Raw genomic sequence first — 15,363 nt, 5'->3', positions numbered from 1 at the left:
TAACTGATTACATAGAAGCTTCCTACTCATTGAAAATTGTCTTAAACATTTAGGTCGATCACAATGAATTATAGGCATATAATTAAAATTATTAACAGTCTATAACATGTCCGAACACTGCAATAATTAGTCCATGAAAATTAAAAACAGCTTTGTTTCAAAAACATGTTTAACAGATTAATAAAAGAGATACGGTGTAGATACATCGCAGTTTATTTCTCAGTTAATCTTCTAACCAGTTCATTAGTTCAGTCTTCTTCGTCCCCAGCCTGTTTGTATCCTTGGTTACTGATTGTGTTAGTTGAGTTCAGGTGTGTCTTGTTAATCAGTCTCATTAGTTTCTCTTGTTTGCCTGTGTATTTAAAGGGGCATTCGGCAACTATTTCAACGTAATAAAACGGTTTAGAAATCATGTTCCGGTGAGAATGGTGACTTTCCTCGCTCCCCCAACGTTCCCAGGCGGAAAAGCAACCTTGCTACATGGGGACTAACGTCCCGGTAAGTTGGATATAGGAAGTCTCGTGAGAAGCGAGAACGAGCGAGAAACACAAACTGCTTTACGGCAATTCGACATAAACACACGCCGCCCTCAATGTGTGTGATGTATTACCCACCTCGGTAGACACACTCCACACGATAAAGTTGGCCGGCTCCGATAATAACAAACGCACATGAGCAGCGGTAGAAAGGGGGAGGAGGGGCCGCAAGTGAGTTTTCTTACGATAGTGTTGTGAAATATACGCATCACAGCTGTAGGGGGAGCTCTCTGAGAAAACATGCGACAACAAAAGTGAAAATCAGCAAAGAAATAGCTAGAGTTGCCAAATGCCCCTTTAAGCCTGAGTTTAACCTTGTCTAGTTGTCTGTCGAGGTCGCTATAAGCTTGGTTGTTCTGCTCAGTGTATTAGAAATCTGAGTATCTTGAGTGTTTTTGTTAGTTTGAGTTTGTGATTAATAAAGACTGCTGCATATAGATCTTGTTTCTTCAACCAAGACCCTTGACAAAAAGATTCCCTTCCAAGAATTCCAACCTGGTGGACACTAATAAAAATAATTATTATTATTATTGCACAATACGTATGACTCCACTTATAAAACGTCGGGTTTTCATAACAAACTCCATATTCAGTGCTCTGGAAAATTAATGTCATGGCAAACATGTTGAAGATGAACTTGTTTCCACAGAAAAGCAGTGGGGAATGGATTCCTGTTCTTGAAAGAGAAGGACTGTAAATGTTGTACATCTGCTGCTTTTCTACTGGCTTACAAACAACACGAAGGCCATAATATGATATATGATAATAACTATATACAATCATTTTTGTTTGAATGCGTTCAGTTGTGGTTCTCCTTTGCAGCTCGGACGTGTCCTCCGAATCAGTACTCGTGTGCCAGTGGCCGCTGTATTCCCATCTCCTGGACATGTGACCTGGATGATGACTGCGGGGACCGCTCCGATGAGCCTGCGTCCTGCGGTAAATCATGTTACTTTATGTTGGTGCCAGCTTATTAAAATTAATGACTTCAGCCATTAATATTTATGTGATAGTTTTAGAAAAACTAGTTCAGTGCTAGTTTTGTCCGTTCCAACTTTGAAGGAAATGTTTTATGACATTTTATAGATTTACATTTTGTAAATGTTTTAGGAATTTAGAATTACATTTTGTTTTTACTAGGTTTATTCATCTAGGTTTATTTCATGGCTCATGAAAAAGCTCATTTTGGATAAATTAAACCCAAAACTTCATACATTATTAATATTCTATTTCTTTGTGTAAATTTTTTTTTCAATTAGGACAATTATTCAGTTGCAATGTAAATAATCAAAATATGTGATACGACCACTTTAAAAACATTGAACCATGTAAAGTCATATTCATATTTACATGCAACCAGTAAAAACTCACATTTAAAATAGTTAAAGGTTGCATTTATTTATTGATTATATGAGATGAGTGTTTGTTAATTTTCTATATTATTATTGATTGTTTATGATGATGTTTGTGTCGTCAGCATACCCAACCTGTTTCCCGCTCACTCAGTTCACCTGTAATAATGGACGCTGTATCAATATCAACTGGCGCTGTGATAACGGTGAGCTTCTGAATTGTTTTGTTCTCTTTTCTTTTTGTGTCCCCTGCACTTTTTCCCTTATTTGTCTTTGTTGATCATTTCATGTGTCTTTTGTGTAACGTCATGTCCTCTTCTCTTGACCATTTGCCCCTCCCCCTGTGTCACATGGGCTGTGTGTTGCAGAAAAGGATTGTGGGGACAGCTCTGATGAGTTCAATTGTCCGAACCCGACCGGTTAGTGCATAGATCAACATGCACCATAAATTGACTGGTGTTATAACATTATAATGACGTCTCAACAGGATTTCAGGAAATACCTTTAAAGCTGTTGAAAGGTCTAAAATATCTGTAGCAATTCATTATTTCTAAAATCTTGCCCCCAAAATGGTAAAAAAAAAAAAAAAAAAAAAAAATTCCCCTGCCCATTTTACTTTAACTAACATAACTATTAACATCCATAAGAAGAGATTTAGCATTAAATATTAACCCGTGTTCATTCCCAGTGGTGCATGTATGATCTATGCAGTTTCTGTGATGTTTATTATTCATTTTCTAAAATGTTACAAAATTGTGTAAAATGTGTGTCTAAAGACAAGCTGCCACATTTACCATGTTATATTAATGTGAAATACTCATATTTCAGCCAAATGCCATTTGCTTGTATAATTGTATTACAAATTAATTATATTAAATCATAGCCTATAGCTCACATGGATATTCCATATTGGCCCAGTATATCTAAGAAAAATTTTTCCCAGCATGGCTGCTTCTTTTATATTGGTAAAGTATTAAAGGCAGTTTATAACCTCTTTAAAGCGATTGAAACTTAGTTTTTATGTCCAGTCAAAAGTTTGGACACACCTGTTCTTTCTTTTTCAATTATCAAATAGATCAGAAGAAATCAAAACTGTGAAACAAAGCAAATTGGACTATAGGAATTTTGCAGAATTTTATACTATAGTACTTCAAGTTAAACTAAATGAAAGTGAAAAATGTTAGCAACTAGCTGAAATTAAATAAGTTTAGTTTTTTTATATTTTATTTCAGTTAATGAAAACGTTTTTTTTATGGTTTTAGTTTTCATTTACGATAGTAACCTTGACAGTTTATATTTGGCTGCAAAACACATTTCACACAAAATCCTTTATATTAACAGTTTTTCTTCTTGATTGTCAGAAACATGAATTTATTCAAGTGTGTCCAATCCTTTGACTGGTGGTGTACTTTAAAATATGGCTTATACTTCATGCATTATATTTCAGGGGATCATAGAATACATTTGACCATTTAACCTCTTCCAGACAATGACTGTGGTGATAACAGTGATGAAGCCGGCTGTAGTCATTCATGCTCCAGCGCTCAGTTTAAATGTAACAGCGGTCGCTGTATTCCCGACTACTGGACCTGTGACGGAGACAACGACTGTGGGGACTACAGTGACGAGACTCACGCAAACTGCACTAACCAGGGTGAGTTCATCACACTAATGCTTTCTTCCACACCATAACTTATTCTGCCTTCTAAAAAAAAAACACATTTTAGACTAATTCTGAGGCAGTATTAATATATTGAAGTGGGAATACATAATGATATGAAAGCTCTTGGATGTCTTAGCAGCCCCTGCTTTTGATTCAATTGTCAGGAAGTGAAAGATAAACCAAGCCTCAAGTTCATTGTTTAGAAAAGGCCATCTCTTGTACAGCAACTCCAGGCACAATGGAAATATACTAGTGAGAAAAGTCACAGAGAGACCAATGGTGACTGAAAGAGCTGCAGAGTCCATTAATCTAAGGGTTTACAGGTTAACCAAAGCTCACCATAACCAACCAGAGTTATGCATAACTCTGGCCTCTATATAGTCATGGATCCAACGTCAATTGAAATTCTGTTCAATAAAATTCCTCAATTATTAAACAAATTTGTGTCAAAGAAAGAAATGAAAGAAACCATTACACAGAAATAACCACATTAAGGCACATCTTGAGTTAATTAATGAGGAATCTTTGCGTTCATATACACCACTGCCATTTTACCCAAATATAGACTTGCCTCTCTCTCCTGGGGATAAACGTGTTTTCCAGCGGCTCTGTTAGCACTAGAGGCAGATATGAGAAATATTACACTGTGATGGTGAGTTTAAGAAGGGATTATTACAAACAAATCCCACCTCACAAAACCACCACAATAACAGTTTTAGTCAACTTTGGAGAACTCATGGTGTTTACCTTTGTTAATTTACCTGATGTTTTTTTATCTAAAATGACTAACAGATGAAGAACATAACAGCATAAGTGATGCGTCCTAAAGAGACAGTTACATGAGAAGTCAAGTATCTTTTATTTATATAGCATTTTATACAGTAAAGATAGTTTCTAAGCACCATCACAGTAATAAACAGGAAAATTAGAGAATTCAATAACAGAATGCAAACTTAATTAAATATGAGACTAATTCAAACCCTGTTGTAGGGGAGCTCTACAAAAACAATAGTGTCCTTATTCAGTTCAAATCAGTATTATTAAACAAAGTCAGTTATAAAGCAGCTCTACAGAAGTCAACAGTGTCATCAACCAGCTCAATTCAGTTCAAGTTTTCGTTCTCATTCGACAGTATCAGTATAGACCTATCAATCATTTTACTACAATTCCTTAGAAAATGAAAAGTTAAGAGATGTAGACAGATAAACAACAGTGAAATAGTAGGAAATTCTTTTAATAAGGTTCTATTGCCAAAGTTCCTAGCTTACTTCTTGATGTTGCAAAAGTGTTGAATTACTAGCTAAATGGGAAGACAAGGAGCCCCGTCTTCACAAATTTGGAGATGAAAATGCCATTATAGGTAGAGCTGCTTGTCATTGGTGTAGCATTAGTATGACAATCAGTTTGCCTGGATATTGAAAAGAGAGGGGGCCAAGTACCAAATCCTGAGGTACACCTACAGTTCCCTTTCGTTGTCACTCCAAGTTACGTCAGATGACGACGAATGGGGTTTCGCTTAGAACACCTATCGACTTCGAGTATTACAAAACGAGCCAACGGCAAAGAAATGCCATGGGTCTGCGGAATTTGCATAGCGTAACTCCGCCCCACCTCGTGGGTATGAAAGGCGGAAGCTGGCAAAATGCAGATATGTTTTCGCTTCGGAGCCAAGAGTATTTCTTCACTCCACAGTCATCTCTGACTTCGCTCTACAAGACGAGCTTCTCTCTCCGGTGTTGGTGTGACGGCGATCTGCAGCGTCACAGTGCCTGCTGATCTGTGCAGTGATCTGCCAGTGTGTGTGTGTCTCCCTGTGCGCTTCAACATCGCGGAGTTTAATTTTTCTCCTCTCATAAAAGAGCTCGCACGCGGCACGTCTTTTTAAAGACAGCTCGCCCGTGCATTTCTTATTGCAGCGGACTGGTATCGGACTCTGATGGGCACCAGCGCTGTCTAGTGTGTTTGGGCTTTGATCATGCTTGAACAGCGCTCGTGGGTGACTCATGTTCTCGCTGGGAACGTGATCATCGCGTCATATATAGGTCGAGACTCGGTGAACTCGCAAGAGTTAGATTCCCCTCATCCACCCCCCGATCTTCGGCTGGTGGCCAGGGTGACCTGAGGGTGTTGGTCTGGAACAAGGCGCCGACTCTGTGTCCGCGACCCCAGCCCCCCCCCCCTTTTTAAGGACGGTGCCCGCTAGCGAACTGATGATTCCACGAGTCTACCCTCGGTAGGCCCGTGTGTTTTCATTTGAAGCTACGGAGGATGATGCTGTGTCTGTAGCAGCATCACTAGGTGGGCTTGACTCTTCTGGAAATGACGACTCGTCACAGCTGCCACCCTCTGGTGTGCATACGGCTGTGCTTGAGTCTGATCCGAAGATGACGGCCATGCTTTCCCGGGACGATTGGTTTTTGGGTTAGGCCGCCGACCCGCCTCCACGGCAAACCCCAATATCTTTCCTCCCGGACGTGCATAATGAGATCACGGGTCTGCTCATTGGTCTCATCCGCCTTTCCTCCCCTCAGGGGCCGCTGCCCATGGGTACACTGGGGTCCCCCCGGTTGAACGCTCGGTTGCCATGCTACTGTGTCCTCAGAGTGCTTCCCGGCACAATCCTAAGCACCCGTCCAAAGCCTGTAGTTCTTTTCGTCTACACTAATCTGTGGCGAAATCCTATAGTGCCACAGGACAGGCAGCCGCCTCACTGCATCCCATGACCGTTCTGCTGGTCTTCCTGACCCAGATGCTCATGGACATGCAGGAGGGCGGGACTGACCCAAGGCTCTTCAGTGAGCTGCGCGCCGCCACTGACCTTGCTCTCCGAACGACGAAAGTGGCCGTACGCTCTCGGAGTCAGGTGATGTTCACCATTCTGGGTCTGACCGGTCTGATGTGCACGATGTCGGGCGGACCCGTCTGCTCGACACCCCCATCTCCCAGGTCGGCCTCTTCGGCGGTGCGGTTGAGTGCTTCTGCCCAACAGTTCTCAACCGCCCGTGAGCAGATTGAGGTTATTCTGCCCGACGGCCCCGCCGTCCGCTCAGATCCCTCGGTCTGCCCACCGCCGAAGGCGCCCTCCCACGGTTCCAACCCCGCCCGTTCACCCGGGCCTGGCTCTGGAAGACCGTAGGGGGGCTGCCACAGCCCTCTCCAGCCCCTCCCCTCGCTAAACGCCGGGTTAAGCTGCACTTTTGAGATGGGCTGCTCAGAGATGAGACTCAGTTCTTTCCAGGAGTTGGTAGCAGGGCCACTCCTTTCCCCGGTGGAGGGCTGGGGAAGAATCCTTATTCAGAAAGAGCTGACTCTCTCGTCTCTGAGCATACAGAGTTCTCGGACGACACAGAGCACCGCCCACAAGCCGTGCTCTCCTCGTCCCCCTCTGTCCCAGAGGCGGTTGACATGGTCGACATCCACGGCCCGCTTCGCCCCTGTCCCACTCTGTCGCAAGACCCCTGACAGAGCAGGCCCCCGTGGAACGCTGGTCCTTCCCTGGCCTCCTCTGTCAGGGTGCGGTTTTGACCTTGCCCCCACACCGGGCCGCTATGCCGTCCACGTGTGGGCCGGTCATTCCGCTTCGCTGCACCACCGGGGGGACGTCTGTGGTTCTTGACGCCGCTGGCACAGTTGGGAGCCTGCCTAGAGCTTCCCTAGCTGTTCCGCTGGGTCGCGCGAACCATTAGCTCGGGTTGCGATTCAGTTTGCACGGTCTCCTCCCCGCTTCAGGGGAGTCCGCTCCACTTTGGTCGATGGCTATGCCCCTATTATGAGAGCGGAGGTTGCTACCCTACTGGCGAAGGGTGCGATTGAGACTGTCCCTCCAGCCGAAATGAGGTCCGGGTTTACAGCCACTACCTCACTGTCCCGGAGAAGTCTGGTGGGTTTCGGCAAATCATGGACCTACGCATCTGAACCGCTCCCTTCACAGGCTGCCGTTCAAGATGCTCCTGACCAAACGCATTTCTGGATGTGTGCGGCCACAGGATTGGTTTGCAGCGATCGACCTGAAGGACGCCTACTTTTATGTCTCCGTTCTCCTTCGACTCAGACCATACCTACGGTTTGCTGTCAGGGCGCGCGCATATCAGTACGCTGTTCTCCCATTCGGGCTAGCCCTGTCTCCTCGCGCCTTCACAAGTTTGTTGAGGCAGCCCTTGTTCCTCCATGGGAACACGGGGTTCGCATCCTGAACTATCTCGGTGACTGGCTGTCTTAAGCTCACTACTGAGACCAGTTTGCGAATACAGGGACCCAGTGCTCCGGCACCTAGATCGTCTGGGCCATCGGGTCAACTTGGAAAGGAGTAAACTTTGCCCCGTGCAGAGGAGCTCTTTTCTCGGTATGGACTTGGTCGCCTTCTCCACTCAGCCATTGCTGACTTGCCTGAGACTATCAAGCGCAAGAGTGCGGTTCCACTGAAGTTTTTTTCAGAGGCTCCTGGGGCATATGGCATCTGCAGCCGCGGTACGCCGCTCAGATTGCTTCATATGAGACCGCTTCAGCTTTGGCTTCGCGACCGAGTCCCGAGGTGGGCATGGCAACACGGCACCCTCCGAGTACCAGTTACTCTGACCTGCCGTCAGTACTCACCCCGTGGTCGAACCTCAGTTTTCTACGGGTCCGAGTGCCCCTGGAACGAGCTTCCCTGCATGTTGTTGTCTCAACAGATGCCTGCACGGGCTGGGGCGCCATGCGCAATAGACATGCTGTCACACATTCATGTTGAGCAGAAATGCTCCTGAAAAATTCAGTGAGATTTATCACACCAGGTGTTGAGCAGAAATGCTCCTGAAGTTCAGTGAATTTCTTCACACTTAGGTGTTGAGCAAGGTTGCTCCTGAAGCTCAGTGATTCTCGCATGTAGTGTTGAGTAGTATGGCATGTCTATTGCCTCGAGTTGCTGGCAGTACGCCTTGCCCTGCACCGCTTCCGGGCGTTGGTCAGGGGTCAACACGTACTAGTCCGATCAGACAATACCGCCACAGTAGCGTACATCAACCGTCAAGGTGGTCTACGCTCGCGCCGTATGTCGTAACTCGCCCGCCATCTCCTCTTATGGAGTCAGAAGCATCTGAGGTCGCTTCGAGTCACTTTCATTCCCGGAGTCCTGAACTGTGCAGCCGACGAGCTCTCGCGGCTTCAGCCCCTCCCTGGAGAATGGCGACTCCATCCCCAGTCGGTTCAGCTGATTTGGGACCAGTTCGGGGACGCACAGATAGATCTGTTTGCCTCTCACGACTCGACCCATTGCGCCCAGTTTTATTCCCTGACCGAGGGCACGGATGCTCTGGCGCACAGCTGGCCGCAGGGCCGCAAGTATGCGTTTCCCCCAGTGAGCCTTCTTGCGCAGACCTTGCCGCCATTGCCGCACACCATGACCTCATCGAAGGTAAGTTGGTGGGGAAGCACGACCTGGTCATCGGGTTCCTGAGAGGAGCGAGGAGACTAAATCCGCCTCGCCCTCCTCTCGTTCCCTCTTGGGACCTCTCAGTGGTTCTAACTGCCCTGAAGAGTGCTCCATTTGAGCCCCTGCAATCAGTCGAGCTTAAATTCCTGTCTATGAACACAGCGCTCCTTGTTTCACTGGCCTCCATCAAGAGGGTAGGGGACCTGCACACATCCTCTGTTGACGAAGCGTGCCTGGAATTCGGGCCGGCTTACTCTCACGTGATCCTGAGACCCCGGCCTGGATATGTGCCCAAGGTTTCACCCACTCCCTTCCGGGACCAGGTGGTGAACCTGCAAGCGCTGCCCCTGGAGGAGGCAGACCCAGCGTTGGCATTGCTCTGTCCAGTACGCGCTCTCCGCGCCTATGTAGACAGAACGCAGTGTTTCAGGACCTCAGACCAGCTCTTTGTCTGTTATGGTGGGAAGCTGAAAGGAAAGGCTCTCTCCAAGCAAAGGTTGTCTCACTGGATAGTGGACGCCATTGCTTTGGCATACCAGCAGCAAGGTCGACCGTGCCCCCTTGGTGTGACTGCCCACTCCACCCGGAGTGTGGCGTCCTCTTGGGCTCTAGCGCATGGCGCCTCGCTAACAGACATCTGCAGAGCTGCAGGCTGGGCGACACCTAACACATTCCCAGATTCTACAATCTCCGAGTGGAGCCAGTGTCCTCTCATGTACTCGCTTCAACAGGCTAGTACTGGACCCGCTCAGGTGTCTTCGCTTGCTCGCCATTCCACTCCACGGACTGGATACGTGCGATTTCTCCTCAGGTGAGCTTCTCCGAAAGCCCTGAGCTCCTCCAGCACTCCTGACGTCGGCGCCAGTGTCTATTGCCTGCGCGTCGGCTAGGTGCCTCCCGTGTGCATGGTCCCTCCTCTGAGCGACCCCCACATGTGTATTTCCACTGTAAGCCTCTCTGAGCATGTGTCTTTCCCTTGGCAAGCCACCTTGCCACCCCTGGGGTTGAAATATTCCACCTGCGGCTGGACACCCCAGTGTTCTCCATATGCATCCCTCCGGGTCATATGTGTATTCTCTAAGTATTCTCTAACATAACTCGGAGTGACAACGAAAGGGAACGTCTCGGTTACGTATGTAACCCTTGTTCCCTGAGTAGGGAACGGAGACGTTACGTCTGCTTGCCACTTTCCGCTGTACCGCGGGGATCTCCTGAGCTCAGTCATGGCTCCTCAGCGAAGAAACATATCTGCATGTTGCCGGCTTCCTCCTTTTATACCCACGAGGTGGGGCGGAGTTATGCTATGCAAATTCCGCAGACCCATGGCATTTCTTTGCCATTGGCTCGTTTTGTAATACTCAAAGTCGATAGGTGTTCTAAGCGAAACCCCATTCGTTGTCATCCGACGTAACGTCTCGGTTCCCTACTCAGGGAATGAAGGTTACATACGTAACCAAGACGTTTTCAGGATAAGCTACCCTGTCTAAGATTTTTTTTACAGAGTGTAACCTTTTAACGAGCAGTTTGAAACTGATGAAACTATAGATTGTTTAGAAACGTTTTTTCACAAATAAAAGTATATTTGTTTGGACATTGCTATGCACTCTCTGTTTAATTCCTCTTTTTCCTCCCGACAGCAACCCGACCTCCCGGTGGCTGTCACACTGATGAGTTCCAGTGTCGTGTGGACGGGTTGTGTATTCCCCTCCGCTGGCGGTGTGATGGAGACACTGACTGCATGGATCTGAGCGATGAGAAGAACTGCGAGGGTGTAACGCACATGTGTGATCCAGCAGTGAAGTTTGGCTGCAGGGACTCTGGTAATGATGCAGAAAATATAGATGATTTTTTCTAAATTTAATGGTCTGATGTTCTCAGACCAATCAGTAAACTGATTCAGTATTATCTTGAGATTTAGTGATGCATGAGTAGACAGTGCGTTTACCAGGGAATGGGTCATAATCATCTCAGACTTGGTAATGTATACAGAGAAAAATGCTAAGTAACATGAGTTGAGTCAATAATGAAACTCAAATCAAATCGACCAAATCATTTGAGTCATCACTCAAAATTGCATCCAGAGGTTCATGTTCCATCTCTTTATGTAGTGAAATAAAAATAAAATGTTAGATTCAATGTACTTATTGTGTTCATATTGTATTGCAGAACATGTGCTGCTATTGAGGTGTATGGTTAGTGAAAGGTTTGGTTGTATGGGTAGGTTTAAGTGTGGGTAAAGTGGTGGGTTCAACATTGTTTTATACGTATATTTAAACAGAAATTAATTATGTACTCATGTTATTACATGCAGGATTTAAAGAAAATATATAAGTACATCATAAACATATACTTACTAAATAAGTGCCTTGAATCAAATTTATATTTTATGTTAAGACACTTAATATAAAGTGGAGCCAAGAAAAGGTAATTCCCAGAATTCCCTGTTCACTGGGTCACAAGGTCATTAAGTAATGTGGTAGATTTTTCTCCTACGCACCTGACCTAAGTTTAGCTGGGTCCTGTCTACAATCGACGTTAGTTTCTCTGAGTCTCGTCTACAATCGACATCCCCGAACGTCTATAGTCGACGTTAGTTTCTTTGGGTGTCGTCTACAATCAACGTTAGTTTCTCTGGGTCTTGTCTACAGTCGACGTTAGTTTCTCTGGGTGTCGTCTACAGTCGACGTCGGCCGAGTTCGCAATCCCTAACTTGTTCCCCTAACTAACTTGCTGCTAGGCAATAATAACCGACACACTTCAGACAATGCCATCGAATTTGCTTTAATCACAGCTGAAGGTTCTCGAGCAATTATCAGAGAATCCCCCAAGAAAAAGCTTTAATCACGGCCGAAGGATCTCAGACAAATTTCAGAGAGAATCTCACCAGCAAAAAGAATACGACAGTTATTATAGACTAGGAGCATGGCAAAAATTACATGAAACATTACATAATTTCCCTACAATTTGATTGGTTCTTCATAATGAAACTCTTCTGTTACTAGGTGGAAGTAAACTCTGTTTTCTTGATTACTTCATAATCACAAGTTTTGAACCCTAGACATCTGTCTAGTTTAATTTCCCCTATTTGTTATTTATACACTCACACACTCAAAGCCTAGCGTTTTCGACTAAAGGGGAACATTAAGATTCAAAAGCATGTTAATGTTGTTCCTGCAAAATAAATATTAGTTATGATTAATTAAAAAATCCATCACAGTTACTTCACTGTAGTTTTCCTCGGTTAACATGTTAACAAAAATATATTTTGTGTGTGTTTTGTGTAGCGCGGTGTATCAGTAAGGCTTGGGTGTGTGACGGTGACAGTGACTGTGAAGATAACTCAGATGAAGATAACTGTGAGGAACTGGTGTGTAAACTCTCCCATCACGTGTGTGCTAATGACACCAGCATTTGTCTGCCTGCCGAGAAACTCTGTGATGGCAAAGACGACTGTCCTGACAGCTCAGATGAAAAACTCTGTGGTAAGATTCATCGCTGTTACATGAGATGATGTTCACTGAGTGCAAAACAAATGCATCTGGAGCAATCTGGAGCACAACTCTATTGCCTTATTTAGGCCATAATTTAAGTATGTGTATGTATGTATATGAATTGCATATAAAAATTTCCAAAACTAACATTAACAAAGGTTTATAAATGCTGTAAGAACATATTGCTCATTTTTAGTTCATGTTAAAGCGGCACTATGCAGGATTTCCGTTTTTGTCAAACAGTGACCCCTAGAGTTGCTGTAGAGTACTTGTATTTAACGTTACTGTCGTAACTCACGCAGAGCGTGACAGTCTATGATCTGCACTCACGGCCTCTGCACTTTATAATAATAAAGTACCCTACCGCGTTAGGCTAACCTGAGCCTTAATGCCAGATGACATCAATAAAGTTACATCATGTACGTCGCATTATTTCATAACAATGTCCATTATTATGATGTAGTTAGAGATGATTATTGCAATTTATCATAATAGTTTGCAAATTCCGCTCATTTACACTATTTACAACGTGTAGGCTTTATGTCCTGATAATTATGTGAGATATTGACAACTGTTCTCATGATAATCGCAGGAATCAACTTTAACAGTGAAAGCCTGAGCGAGTGGAACTCTGGTCCGGTTCCTCTCGCTGTCAGATTCTCGTTACCTTTTTGTGTGCAGTGCCGTAAAGCAATTTGTTTACATCGCGAGAGCTGAAACACGCGATACTTCCTGACGCTGAGGCCGGTCCGCCGGCCCAAAGTTGCAAGTGCGGTTTTTCCACTCACAGGCACCAGAGGGGGGCGAGACGACCACCATTCAACCCGAAAAGAGTCATATAACCATTACAATAACTCTGAAGCTGTTCAGTTAAGCTAAAAAAACTACATAGTGCTGCTTTAAATAATGCATTAACAAATGAGACCTTATTGTAAAGTGTTACCGTAATAAATGTATTAAAGGTGCAGTGTGTGACTTTTAGCGACATCTAGCGGTTCGGTTGCGAGTTTACACTAAGGGCTCAGCCCACTGCTCACCCCTCCCTTTCGAAGAAGCTACCGTGTCTCAAACGGGACAAACATCGTCGTCTGAGACGGCAGAGAATAGCCAGAGTAAACCACGTTTCTGTACCACAGTTATATTATAAACCACATCATGGATAAAGTTTACAAAGCCATAGTACGGTGTGGATCAAGGGTCTTAATACGTAATATAATAATATTAATTAGTTGATTGTCTCACGAACGTAACCAGCACATTTCTCCCCACATAGCAAACTTATAATACAGCGAGGGAGAAGAACCACATGAAACTATGCAACTATATATTTTTTCTAACAGGGTAGTAAAAGTTTAGCTGGCTAATATGAGCTGTTACTGTGCCTGAGCTGGTTAAAGCGTTAAGCCTGAGCTTTTTAAAGCGTTAAGCCTGGTTTATACTGGACGCGTCCGCATGAGCCCAAAGGTGCGTGCGGCAAAAATAACGTGATTGTAACAGCGGGCGCGCCTCCGCATCCCCTAGACACCATTTACTACACACAATAGGCTTTTTTTCTCTGATTTTGGAAACTCGATTGACTTAAAATGCTTGCAAGATCGATGGGTTGGTGATTCCTGTAACTTAACTGTTTTACGGTCAATGACAAGAGTGTTAATCAGCTGTCTCACGAACGTAGCCAGTATATTTAACCCCACATATCAAAGCCATAACACAGCGAGGGAGAAGAATTAAGTTACATGAAACCATCCAACTACATATTTTACACCACTGACAAGGGAAAAGTCACTAGTCACGGTGTTTATGGATAGCTTCTAGCTTTCTGCGGCTTCTCTTTCAAGGTAGTGACGAAACGCGCTCTGTAACGCTGTGTGTTCGCTGTCGGCCACGGTAGAAACATGACGTCACAATTTGTCGACCTTCATAGAAGGGGATTCCCGCGCCTATGTAGATATAAATGCCTCATTCTAAGGTAATAAAAACATTACGGTTTATTAAGTACGTTCTTTATACACCACTGAACACATAGTTATTGATGTCATATTGCATTTCTGTTAATAGATACTCAAATTTTTTACACATTGCACCTTTAATGGTAAGTATACTGCAAGTAAAAAAAAACAATCATAGAACATCTGTCTTTTATAAATGTACATCATCACTGAAACTATAGCATTGAATGTGTATTTCTGTATTTTATTGTGTAATTCCATACATTACAATATTAATGGCAAGGCTTTTAAATGATTTCAGTCTATATTGAATACATCAGTAACGATGTAATGTAACAATCCCATATTGTGTTTTCTTCCCCTGTCCCCTTCCTTTGTTGTTACTGTCTAACTGTATTGTTTCTTTTGGTTTAGACCTGTGTTCTCTGGACAATGGTCGCTGCAGTCATAACTGTACAGTGGCCCCGGGCGAGGGCATTCTGTGCTCGTGCCCACTTGGCATGGAACTGGGCACCGACAACAAGACGTGTCAGATCCAGGGCTTCTGTGCCAAACACCTGAAGTGCAGCCAGCGCTGTGAACAGGACAAGTTCAATGTGAAGTGCTCCTGTTATGATGGCTGGGCCCTCGAACCCGACATGGAGAGCTGCAGGAGCACAGGTGAGATTCGCTCTGTTCAATCCTACTAAGATACATAAACTCCAAAAATATTAAGGCCTAAATTTAAGATTTTAATATTTGAATAGTATATAAATTTTCCATCCATTTTGGTTATGGATTTTTTTACATAAACTAATAAACTTAATGTGGTGCTTACTTATCACTCATATATTTAAATCGGTTAAGATTTCTGTAATAGTACTAATAAACTGAATGTGTTTTAAATACACAATAAGCATACATATATAAAAAAATTACATGCATATATAAAATATAATAATATAAAAATTTAACTAAGGGAA

General features: G+C 44.2%; 1 protein-coding gene across 4 annotated transcripts in view; it reads left to right on the top strand.

Moving 5' to 3' along the window:
* lrp1aa (low density lipoprotein receptor-related protein 1Aa) overlaps positions 1 to 15,363 on the top strand; it is a 264,759-nt gene that overhangs the window by 115,385 nt on the left and 134,011 nt on the right. For all 4 annotated transcript variants that reach the window (XM_077204508.1, XM_077204507.1, XM_077204510.1 and 1 more), the window contains exons 18-23: positions 1,359 to 1,475; positions 2,014 to 2,094; positions 3,375 to 3,542; positions 10,599 to 10,781; positions 12,246 to 12,443; positions 14,816 to 15,061. In XM_077204508.1, coding sequence (XP_077060623.1) covers positions 1,359 to 1,475; positions 2,014 to 2,094; positions 3,375 to 3,542; positions 10,599 to 10,781; positions 12,246 to 12,443; positions 14,816 to 15,061 — 993 coding nt within the window. The remainder of the gene's footprint in view (positions 1 to 1,358; positions 1,476 to 2,013; positions 2,095 to 3,374; positions 3,543 to 10,598; positions 10,782 to 12,245; positions 12,444 to 14,815; positions 15,062 to 15,363) is intronic.

Source organism: Siphateles boraxobius, unplaced genomic scaffold (genome assembly GCF_051911475.1).
Source record: "Siphateles boraxobius isolate OS27281-9 unplaced genomic scaffold, OSU_SipBor_1 5, whole genome shotgun sequence".
In the NCBI taxonomy this organism is placed as follows: Eukaryota; Metazoa; Chordata; class Actinopteri; order Cypriniformes; family Leuciscidae; genus Siphateles; species Siphateles boraxobius.
Note: the sequence above shows the minus strand (reverse complement) of the source record. Positions and strands in the feature narration are given on the sequence as shown.